Source organism: Oncorhynchus gorbuscha, linkage group LG19, assembly GCF_021184085.1.
Source record: "Oncorhynchus gorbuscha isolate QuinsamMale2020 ecotype Even-year linkage group LG19, OgorEven_v1.0, whole genome shotgun sequence".
In the NCBI taxonomy this organism is placed as follows: Eukaryota; Metazoa; Chordata; class Actinopteri; order Salmoniformes; family Salmonidae; genus Oncorhynchus; species Oncorhynchus gorbuscha.
Window position 1 is genome coordinate 59,148,186 of NC_060191.1, and position 12,482 is coordinate 59,160,667.

A 12,482-nucleotide genomic window follows, 5' to 3' on the forward strand; every position below is an offset into this window, starting at 1 on the left:
CTACAGACAACAGCCTGATCACCAGACACCATATAGCACCACACACCTACACTACAGACAACAGCCTGATCACCAGACACCATATAGCACCACACACCTACACTACAGACAACAGCCTGATCACCAGACACCATATAGCACCACACACCTACACTACAGACAACAGCCTGATCACCAGACACCATATAGCACCACACACCTACACTACAGAGAACAGCCTGATCACCAGACACCATATAGCACCACACACCTACACTACAGAACAGCCTGATCACCAGACACCATATAGCACCACACACCTACACTACAGAACAGCCTGATCACCAGACACCATATAGCACCACACACCTACACCACAGAGAACAGCCTGATCACCAGACACCATATAGCACCACACACCTACACTACAGAACAGCCTGATCACCAGACACCATATAGCACCACACACCTACACCACAGAGAACAGCCTGAACACCAGAGACCATATAGCACCACACACCTACACTACAGAACAGCCTGATCACCAGACACCATATAGCACCACACACCTACACTACAGAACAGCCTGATCACCAGACACCATATAGCACCACACACCTACACTACAGACAACAGCCTGAACACCAGAGACCATATAGCACCACACACCTACACTACAGAACAGCCTGATCACAGGACACCATATAGCACCACACACCTACACTAGACAACAGCCTGATCACCAGAGACCATATAGCACCACACACCTACACTACAGACAACAGCCTGATCACCAGAGACCATATAGCACCACACACCTACACTACAGAACAGCCTGATCACAGGACACCATATAGCACCACACACCTACACTACAGACAACAGCCTGAACACCAGAGACCATATAGCACCACACACCTACACTACAGAACAGCCTGATCACAGGACACCATATAGCACCACACACCTACACTACAGACAACAGCCTGATCACCAGAGACCATATAGCACCACACACCTACACTACAGACAACAGCCTGATCACCAGAGACCATATAGCACCACACACCTACACTACAGAACAGCCTGATCACCAGAGACCATATAGCACCACACACCTACACTACAGACAACAGCCTGATCACCAGAGACCATATAGCACCACACACCTACACTACAGAGAACAGCCTGATCACAGGACACCATATAGCACTACACACACAAAGTGGCCAATTTATTAGGTACACCCATCCAGTACCAGTTCTGGATGCATAGAGGGGGCGGGGTCAGAACAGTCTGATTTTTTGGGGCCATCCTGACTCTGACATCAGCATGATACAACAGGAACCGGGATTCGTTGGACCAGGTAATGTTTTCCACTCCTCAGTTGCCCTGTGTTGGGGATGGCGTGCCCACTGGAGGCGCTCTTGTTTTTAGCTGATAGGAGTGGAGCCCGGTGTGACAAGGACCGACGAGTTATGAATTCCGAGATACAGTTCAGCAGTGGTTCCCAAACTGTGCCAGGGCGACGGGTCGGTGCAGGATGTTCTCCAATGCTGGAAGGGGGTCCTGAATGAAAACATTTGGAAACTGTTGTACTGTGTCGTTATTTTCCCGTTTGTGGCCCGCCTGTTACCTGTTATTTTGCCATTCTCCTTCGACCTCATCAGGGAGCTGATTTCGCCCACAGGACTGCCGTCTGAATAGATGTTTTTGTTTGTTGCACCATTCTCTGTAAACCCTAGACACTGATGTGGGTGAAAAGCCCAGGAGGCCGGACATTTCTGAGATAATGGAACAAGCACCTGGCAGCGACTCGCTGTCTGTAGGAGCGGACTATTTTCGTGAACGAGGTGGTGTATCTAATAAACGTCACACTGGTAAGCAGCCTGGCTTACCACACATATAACTTTAGTTACTGTACTAGCCAAGTCGGAGACATACTTCTTCAAACATTGGTTTGACATCAACTCAGTCGAACAATTCCCCTAGACATTCACCAAGAAGCCTGAACTGAAATAGATGAGTGGGAGGTATTCAGCCACTCTTGGGGAATAATGGAAGTGAAATGGGAACGGCTTCTTTACTCTGGAAAAGCCAACATCTCCGTATGCCCTCTTACCCAGGTCTCCTAGCTGTACATGTCCCAGGACATAGAGACCACTCTTCTTGATGTCGTTGATGAAGGTGATGAGACCTACACTGCTACGGGGGTTAGATACCATCAGCAACACCTGGGGTCTCCAGAACTTCACATGGTCCTTACGCACGTCCAACATCAACAGGTACTTACGCACCTGGAGGGAGAGAAAGAGAGACAGGTTACAACAGAGCTATATACTGTATTCTCTATAGCAGTGGTTCCCAACCATTTTGGGTTAAATGTACCACCAACTGAATTTTGCTCTGCCAGAAGGAGTACCCAATCTGGTCTCATGAGCCTTCTCAATTACCCCATGGATAGGACAGGTACTCCCAGGGGTCCTAGTACCCATACTTGGTAACCACTGCTCTATACTGCACACACAATAGTTATCAGGACTGGATGACTGGTAACACACAGACACAGAATCTTAATTTGACCAATAGTCACAGCAAAATACTTTTAGTCCGGTAGTTAGGCTATTAGCCGTAGGCTACATGAAAGGTGCAATACTGTTAAGATAACCATGTGTTAGTGTGGGCTTTCAGTGAATTTATTTCAATCAAAGCTCCTCTGCATTTCCTTCAGCACAGTAAAATTCTCAGCAACAGAAGACTGATCAAATGAAGATCCTACATGTGTACAATACATTGGTTGCCAAGGCATGTTGCTACTACTGTAGTGGCCAGATGATTTGGCAAACTCCCCAGTTGTTCATATTGTTATACCATACATGTTCATGTCATATACATTATGTATGGTACAACAACAAACCACAGAGGAGTTGGCTAAATCACAGATCTGGTTACTATAGGCAACTAGAAAAATGTTGTATATCGCTAAAGTTTGACACTGAATAAAAGCATTCCTTCACTCTCCTGACACACACGTTCTTATGCATCCCCCACACCAAGCTTCCTGTCTGCAGAGTGTCTGTGTGGTCTAGTCAAGATTCCGCCAATGCAGAAACAAATTGGATCCACAATCAGAATCCCATTAAGACATGAGCCTGTAGCAGAGACTGCAGACTAGGGAGTGTGTAGGAGGGGTGTGTGTGGTGGTCATGAAGAGATAGTTGTCATTAAGGAAAGGGAGTACCGCCGACCTCCAGCCATATTCTCATTACATAAAATCACAGAGCTGTAATTATATCTATAGTACTAATGTTGAAACATTCCAAGTCTGGAACATAAACCTGCCTCTCCTATATTCATTCCTGTTACCTAGCCAACCATAGAGCTAATTAGCAAATACTAGGTCCAAATGGCAGATATTCAAGATAATGGGACTATTAAAATCCTCTGAAAACATTGTTCCTTCCACCTTCCTTGGAGTGATCACTGAAGGGGCATGGCTGGATATGTGAAAGATGTGTAGTCTAGGTTTCCTTAAGATCACTGTTTACTTTACAGGAGACACTAAGTATTTTAATAACTAATCACTATGATAAAAAGTACTGTAACCATGCTTATGACCAGACAACCTCATCTGAATAATTAGTGTGTGTGTGTGTGTGTGTGTGTGTGTGTGTGTGTGTGTGTGTGTATGTTTATGTGAGAATGTGTGCATGTTCGTGTTTACATACTGCTAATGATGAGAACACTAAACACTCATAATAACACAATCATTATCATCATAATAATCATTATCAAAGTTTCTGCTAAACAGAGAAAGGTCCTGGAGTCAATGTGCTTCTGCCTCCTCCACTAATCTCTCCCTCACGCCGTCTCTCTCCATCACCCTCTCCTGATCCATCTCGATCTTCTGATCCATCACTTCTATTCTCAATCACTCCTCTCCATTACCCTCTTCCATTGCATTTCCAACTTGTATTATTTTAGTAATCTATAAATTAATTAATTTACATCACTCCTTCAATACTATCAGCTTGCATCTCCTTGGCTGGATCACATGAATCCCTTCTTCGTCTTTCCTCAATGTCACCCAGTTGGCACCGATCCATACTGAGCACTGCCGAAACATGCACCCTCGTAATCCACACACACACACACACACACACACACACACACACACACACACACACACACACACACACACACACACACACACACACACACACGTTAGTTTAATCTAAGTGGGCCAGTCTCTCTGCGTTCCCCTCGTTTCCCTCTCTCCCTGGGGACTGGGGGATGGGGAGGAGAGGGAGCAGTGGAGGAGAAAGGCTCAATAAGTTAAGTGGCTGTAATAATACTCCTGGAGCAGCCTAGCTTTTGACAGGCTCCTGGCACCTTACTGCCCTGGCAACAGTCCCCTTGGCAACAGTCCCTCCTAGCAACACTACCCCCCTCCTTGAAAATATGGTGTGCAGAGCAAAAGGCTTGTAAAATAGAGGACAAATGCACAAACACTTCTGGATAAGAGGCTTGGGCGGTATACCGTATATACACACACCTTATACCAGGGTATTTCCAAATAGCCATGGGATGGTTTTTCAATACCGTCAAAACAATTTCCTTTAAGTTTTTCAATAAATTGTAATATTTGTAGCTACTTAAGTAAATTCCCCACAGTCAACTTGTGCAATACGTTAGGAGATAAAGCAAATTGCGTTCTTAAATTTCACCTGGCACATTATTCTACATTATGAAGCTTACCATAGTTGAGCAACTTGTTTGTAAATAACAACGGGTGAAAGAGGGAGCAGGTGACTGAGGTGAGAGGAGCTGTGTATTGACAAGGGTTGCATTTTATACTGAAAGTCATGACAACAGAAGAGCAACGCTATTTGGCTGGCAGTCACACAAGGAGCTTACAATGAACAGGCAAGGTCTTTTTTGCAAAAATTATGCATGGCCATCATATTTATAATGTTTGTGATAGAAATAATGTAGCCAGCTGCATTTCCTATGTTTTAAAGTTAATCTAGCATTTTACTGGAGAAAAGTAGGCTGGTTACACTGAGAAAAGTAGGCTGGTTACACTGAGAAAAGTAGGCTGGTTACACTGAGAAAAGTAGGCTGGTTACACTGAGAAAAGTGCAAGAGAAAAGTAGCTCCACATCAGTCAGAGCGCTGTCTGCTGATAAATTGACGAACAGGCATTCTTCATTTGAGTGGAGAAGTGCAACAGAAGCACAAAATTAGTCTGATGACGAGCAGAAATTACAACAAGAAGCATTTTAGACCTGCGTTTACAAAACGCAGCCAAAATTCACTATTTCTTATGCATTTTATACTGTTTTCCTGTATGAACTAATTCTGCATTAACGCGACCCTCAAGTTGAATTGGCTAGACATCTAAGAGGCTGAATTAATAAGGCGACAGGGGATCATATTGTGTTAGCTTTCTGCCATGTTTGAGAAGTCAAAGCCCTTTGGATGAGTTCTGTACAACTGCCACTGTTATCTTGATTCTCTGGTGTTTTTCTTTTCCTTCCTCTTCTCAGCCCGTCTGCTAATCCCCTCCCTCAAGTCAGAGCAAGCAGGCCCGTTGCCCTAGTGAATCCAGACTCCACGCATGTACGGATGCTGCACTAGCGACAGCACCGTTGTTGTTCCTTCAGAGAAGGATGCATAAAAAAAATGGGTTCACTTGCACAACGTTGCTCATTCACAAGCGCTTGAAGATGTCTAAACTCACCAAATAAGACATTCAGTAACTCCTATATGTGTTTAACTTTGAGCTAGATTGCCTGTCTTTGCGATTCATTTACTTTAGTTTGCGCTCGTTAACATACAGTACTTATCTAGCAGCTTGAAATTCGCTATTAATTATGCAAATTTAGTTAGCATTCTGGTAATAGACGCCTGGACACCGCTCAACCCTACTGGATGACATCATAATGTTCTGCAGACTGATCTAGCTGAGGAAGTGAATGTGGCGCAGAAGTGTGTGTGTGTACACATGGTACTGTGTACCTGGTGGAAGATGAGAGCCTGGCTGATATAGCCCCAGCTGCTGGTAGGGCTGAGGTAGTGGATGAGCAGCAGTAGAAGCAGCATGAAGGCGATGGAGGCTGAGGCGTAGATAGAGTTGATCAGGAACATCATAACAGCACAGCCCACGATGCCCAGCACACAGGTGTGCCACGTGAAGTAACGGAACGTGGGCCTGGAGGGAGAGGGGAGAGGGTTTACACACACGTAAATTAATTTGCTTTTAGAGATGCAAATTATCTTAATTTCTCTCTCGCTTTCCCACTCTCTCGCTCACGTGAGCATTCTAAGTGAATGTAAAGCTCTAAGCATGATAAACAACTGGAGGTGAGTCAGTATATAGAAAGTGATGGGGTTATTTATCTGCTGTGCTTTTGTGAGCAGTCTTAATGACTAACTGCATCTATAGAAAAGGTGTACAGTTTGTGTGTAGTGTCCATGCACGTGTGTGTGTGTTAATGTGTGTGAGTTTGAGCGAGAGTAAATTAGTGTGTGTTAGTTCATGTGTGAGTGAGTGAAACAATTGAGACATGGATTGTGTGTGTGTGTGTGCCATTCAGAGGGTGAATGGTCAAGACAAAATATTTAAGTGCCTTTGAACGGGGTTTGGCAGTAGCTGCCAGGCGCACCAGTTTGAGTCAAGAACAGCAACGCTGCTGGGTTTCACGCAACAGTTTTCTGTGTGTATCAAGAACCAAGGGACATCCAGCCACCAACCAAGGGACATCCAGCCACCAACCAAGGGACATCCAGCCACCAACCAAGGGACATCCAGCCACCAACCAAGGGACATCCAGCCACCAACCAAGGGACATCCAGCCACCAACCAAGGGACATCCAGCCACCAACCAAGGGACATCCAGCCACCAACCAAGGGACATCCAGCCAACTTGACAACTTTGGGAAACATTGGAGTCAACATGGGCCAGCATCCCTGTGGAAAGCTTTCGACAGTAAAGCCCATGACTCAATGATTTGAAGCTGTCCTAAGGGTAAAATGGGGTGGTGCAACTCAATGTTTTATGCATCACTGCTGTAGATATTCTCAGTTTAGCGTGTTTTAATTCCCCTACACTCAGCACAAAAAGAAACGTCCTCTCACTCTCAACTGCTTTTATTTCAGAAAACTTAACATGTGTAAATATTTGTATGAACATAAGATTCAACAACTGAGAAATAAACTGAACAGGTTCCACAGACATGTGACTAACAGAAATTGAATAATGAGTCCCTGAACAAGGGGAGGGGGGTCAAAATCAAAAGTAACAGTCAGAATCTGGTGTGGCCACCAGCTGCATTAAGTACTGCAGTGCCTCTCCTCCTCATGGACTGCACCAGATTTGCTAGTTCTTGCTGTGAGATGTTACCACACTCTTCCACCAAGGCACCTGCAAGTTCCCGGACATTTCTGGCTGGAGTGGTGTAAAGCTCACTGCCATTGGACTCTCAAACAGTGGAAAAGTGCTCTCTGGAGTGATGAATAACACTTCACCATCTGGCAGTCTGGCGAAGGGGTTTGGTGGATGCCAGGAGAATGCTACCTACCCAATGCTTAGTGCCAACTGTAAAGTTTAAAGGGAAATCTTAATGCCACAGGGTAAAATAACATTCTAGACGATTCTGTGTTCCAACTTTATGGCAACATTTTGGGGAAGGCCCTTTCCTGTTTCAGCATGACAATGCCCCGTGCACAAAACGCGATGTCCATACAGAAATGGTTTGTTGAGATCGGTGTGGATGAACTTGACTGGCCTGCAGAGCCCTGTTCTCCACCCCATCAAACACCTTAGGGATGAATTGGAACACTGACTGTGAGCCAGGCCTAACGCCCAACATCAGTGCCCGACCTCACTAATGCTTGTGAATGAATGGAAGCAAGTCCAAACAGCAATGCCCCAACATCTAGTGGAAAGCCCTTCTAGAAGAGTGGAGGCTGTTATAAACAGCAGACGAGGGACCAACTCCATTTAAATCCCATGATTTTGGAACGAGATGTTCGACGAGCAGGCATCCACATACTTATGGTAGTGTATCACATGCCTTACTTGTATTTTCCACCATAAATAAAATCAGGATTATGCCTCTACCACCATTCATTCCAATTAGACTGGTTTAGATTTCCCCCTGACCAATAGGTCTGCCATTTCCATCCCATTCTGGAACTGAGGGTTTTTGACATAGCCCCTCTAATAAATTAATAGGATATATGTTTGTGATAGGGCTGTTTACTGCCCCCGTTGGAGTAATTGCATGGGCTCACGAGAGTTTTGGCGGCCGAAACCTTTCGGTCACGCGAAAAAACAGGTTACTATTATGTGCGCTCTGCTCCGGTCCTGTCTTTTTTCCAAGATCGATTATACAATGCATGCGTTTCTGTTCATCCTCACGATTGCTGTACACCTTTATAACATGTTAAAGCTTGATTATTAACTTAGTTTGATAAGTTTAGTCGACATATTATATGTAAGTTTGACGTTTTGGTGCGCATCCACTTGACTTTTGGCTACATTTCAACCGAAATGTGTCTGTTTGAGAACCGAAAGACACAGACTGGTAAGTATAATTCCTTCCAGGTCTTCTGATGGAAGAACAGCAAAGGTAAGGGAATATTTATGTGGTCAATTTGGGTTTCTGTTGACTCCAAGATAGGAGCCATAATGCTACTTTTTGAGCGCCGACTCATAGTATAGCCTAGTGAACGAAACCTGTAACGTTAAAAATAAATGTAACACAGCGATTGCATTTAGAAGAAGTGTATCTTCCTATACATATGTAGAACATGCATATTTAGTCAAAGTTTATGATGTGTATTCCTTGTTAGCTGACGTTATCTGCCGGAGCTATCGTCATTTCTCAGGACATTTGAGTAGCATTTTTTGAACGATGCATCATTGTAAACAGAGATTTATGGATATATATAGCATATTATTGAAAAAAACAAATGTACTGTGTAACATGTTATATTACTGTCATCTGATGAAGATTTCAAAAGTTTAGTGCATTATTTTTCTTTTAATCCTGCGTTTGTTGATTGCATATTTTTTTCAACTTGGCTATGCAAATTAGCTGTGTCTTCGGTGGTGGTTTGACATAAATATGTGCTATGTTTTCGCCGTAAAACATTTTAGAAATCTGACTTGCTGGGTAGATAAACAAGGTGTTTATCTTTCATTTGAGCCATTGGACTTGTTAATGTGTGGAGGTTAAATATTTTTAGGAATATTTTTGTGTTCCATGCGCCACCTTCCAGCTGAAAGTGTGTGTGTGTGGGGGGGGGTGTTCCAAAATTGGAACCCTAGTCCCCTTCTGGTTAACAAAGTGGGATTGAAAGAGATTAATGGAATTTTTTCTAATCAGCTTACAAAATACTCCATAATGTCAAAGTGAAAAGAAAATCCTACAATGTGACTTTCTGGATTTTTTTTCTTCTCATTTTGTCAGTCATAGTGTGTACCTATGATGTAAATTACAGGCCTCTCATCTTTTTAAGTGGGAGAACTTGCACAATTGGTGGCTGACTAAATACTTTTTTGCCCCACTGTATATTCATGTTTTATTCATCTCTAAAAAAATTGATATTTCTTCCACTTTGAATTATTTTGTATAGATCGTTAAAATATACAATTAAATTCATTTTTATTCCCACTTTGTAATACAATCAAATGTGAAAAAGTCCAAGGGAGGTGTGTGTGTGTGTCCGTGTGTGTGATGTGCGTGTGTGATGCGTCTGAGCTCCCCCTTATGGGCAGGTGCAGTAAAGGTAGGGTCATTGATCACGTAGTGACCCTAATCTCCTGCAATAACATCTTCAGCAGCTAAACAGCTATTACGGATAGCTACTGTCATTTCCATCCAAATGAACAGGCCCGGGCCCAGCTGGGAGCGCTAGGCTACGCTAAAAGACAGCTTCATTAACAGAGTGGAACGCACCCGAGCACTAAATGCTCGGGAGAGAGAGAGAAGACTGGCGCAGTCGTTACCCTTCTCTCCATCACTAGAGTGAAATGCTCTTCTTTCCCCTACTATTTGCTCTAACTTTCTCTCCCTACTTTCCATTTGTTTTATTGCCAATTTCACATAATTTGTCACCCCCAATGTCTTACTTCTCAGTCTTAACCCCCCCTCCCTCCCCTCACATCCCTCCACTCCTCTCTTACTCTCCCTCCCTGACAGAGAGTGTTATTATTTTAAAAGCTCACCCTGCCTGTGCTCCCTCTCCACCTCCCTTTCTTTTGCTCTTTGTAATCCCTCTCTCATTAGTGTCAGTGTATCGCTGGCACTCCCCATGTCTCCCCCCTTCTTCCCACCTCCCTCCTTGCCCGCAACCCAATCATTTCCCAATGACTGATGTCACTTTGCTGACATCAGCAAAAACAAAAAGTGTCCACCATCAAGTACTTAGGGAGAGAGAGGGGACCCGGCAGCCAGCCAAAAGACACGTCATGATTAGAGGACACAACTGTGCTACTGCCAACCATCACCTTAAAACACCCCCGCTCTGCAAACACACACTCAAGTGCACTCAAAGCTGGCAGATCTAGAAGTACGTCAGTGAGTGCTCAGACATTACGTCAGTCATATCATTCAGAAGGGTCTCTCACTGTAATTAGAGTAACCTTCACAAAATGTACGCCAAGAGTGACAGAATAGTCAGACTCACTGCATGTGTAGTTAATAACAGAGCCTGGGCTTCAAGTCTTAACCAAAAACCTAGCCTGTGTGTGTCTAAGCCAGTCAGCCCGGTCCTCTAAACCCAGTAGTAAGTCCCAGAGGAGCGCTCTGGAAAACTGGAGCCAGTCACTGATGAAGCTGCAGCCAACCCCTTTACACACACATTCAGAAAGATGAAGAGGAGTGTGTTTGACACAGTGGACACATTTACGGGACACCGTTTTTTCTTTTTAATTAAAAAAATATTCACACCCCTATACACAATATTCTTTGACACATACACACACACACACTTAACAAGCAGACAGCTCTTCCGCTACATCATAATTCAGCAGTCCCCTCCCCTTCCCATCAGTTAAACAACAGTGTGCCAAATTTAGGGGAAAGAAAATATTTCTGCTAAATTAGTTATGCTAATTACAGAGCAGTTCTCAGGGGAGAGCAGTGCTAAATGGCTTTAAATGATTTGCGCCTGGAAAGAGGTGCAGGGAACACAATCAACAACAACAAAAACAACAACACCCAGAACCCGCCCTGCAACAGCAGCAGCAACATGCAAATATAATTAAGGAAGTGCACCACAGCAGCTAGCCAACCACGTGCCTTATCAGCCCCCAGCTGAACCCCATCGGCCAATAGGGAGGGCGATACGGAGAGAGGGAAAAGTTTGGGTAACATACATACACATAAAACTTTCTAACTTTATATACCCTTGACACATGGACAAGCACAGATCTGGACAGAGAAGTACAGTGAGGTAGGAACTTCTAGAGATAGTTTCTCCTTAATGAAAAATGGGTTGTGATATACGTGTCCACACCAACTCAATCACACATCAACGGCATACATTAGAGCTGCACGACATGATTATCTTGATACTCTTAGCTCTAAGACTAACTGAACTGTGCTGCCTGCTTGAGTGAAAGGAGGTGGGTCTTGGTGCGTGTTTGCGCAGTGGATATAGCATGTCTATATCGTAACTTCAATTAAAATGTGATTAAATCAACATTTGAGGATTCACAGTATTCAACACACACTTATTTTCAGTCCTTCTCAGATGTGCAGCTGGGAGCTGTGGCCAGTTTATGTCTTAATTAGCACGTGGCCACAACACCCAGCTGGTGCACACTGTGGAACACTAACTTTCCACACCATCCAACCATCAGATAGGATGCCGTGCTCTCTCTCTCTTCTTCAAAGAAGTAATGAGTCCTAATGTAGCCTAAGCTACTGAAAATAGGCCTTTTACATGATGAAATCATGACAGGAGAGTTTTATTCATATTAAAATAGATGTGTTCAGACAGACTACTTTAGGAAACTTACTGAAGGGACATACCGTATAGGTCTATAGAGATAATCAGCCAACTCACACACCAGTAAAGCACCCGTCAATCAAAGCCACCAGCAAATATTTCTCCTTTCCTGAAAACATATTAAAAAACCTTGGCCTACCTTTCCAGAAGTAGGCTATAAGATAATTAATTGACAAGGAAAGTATGAAGCGGACAGCTAAGCTATAGTATGAAGACGAAATTGGCCATCATCAAAATAGCAACAAATACACACGTCCTCAGCCTATTTATCAGCGACGCTGATCAGAGGGGGAGTTTTGGAAAGACTTTTTACTGTGAGGAACTATTATAATTTCAATGGATGTAAAACAAACAAAAAAATGGACTTTGTTGACGAAAAGCTGGGCACTAAATAATGAGTTCATAAGATAGTGTAAATTTAGCTAGCTAGCAATCAGGTAGGTCTGCGCGCACACACACACACACACAACACACACAC

General features: G+C 43.8%; 1 protein-coding gene across 1 annotated transcript in view; it reads right to left on the minus strand.

Annotated features, from left to right (window-relative positions):
• The window catches only part of LOC124005110 (solute carrier family 12 member 9-like), a 49,240-nt gene that overhangs the window by 6,928 nt on the left and 29,830 nt on the right, over positions 1-12,482 (minus strand). The window contains exons 10-11 of the mRNA XM_046314049.1: positions 6,001-6,193; positions 2,102-2,276 (exon numbers count right to left, since the gene is read on the minus strand). Coding sequence (XP_046170005.1) covers positions 2,102-2,276; positions 6,001-6,193 — 368 coding nt within the window. The remainder of the gene's footprint in view (positions 1-2,101; positions 2,277-6,000; positions 6,194-12,482) is intronic.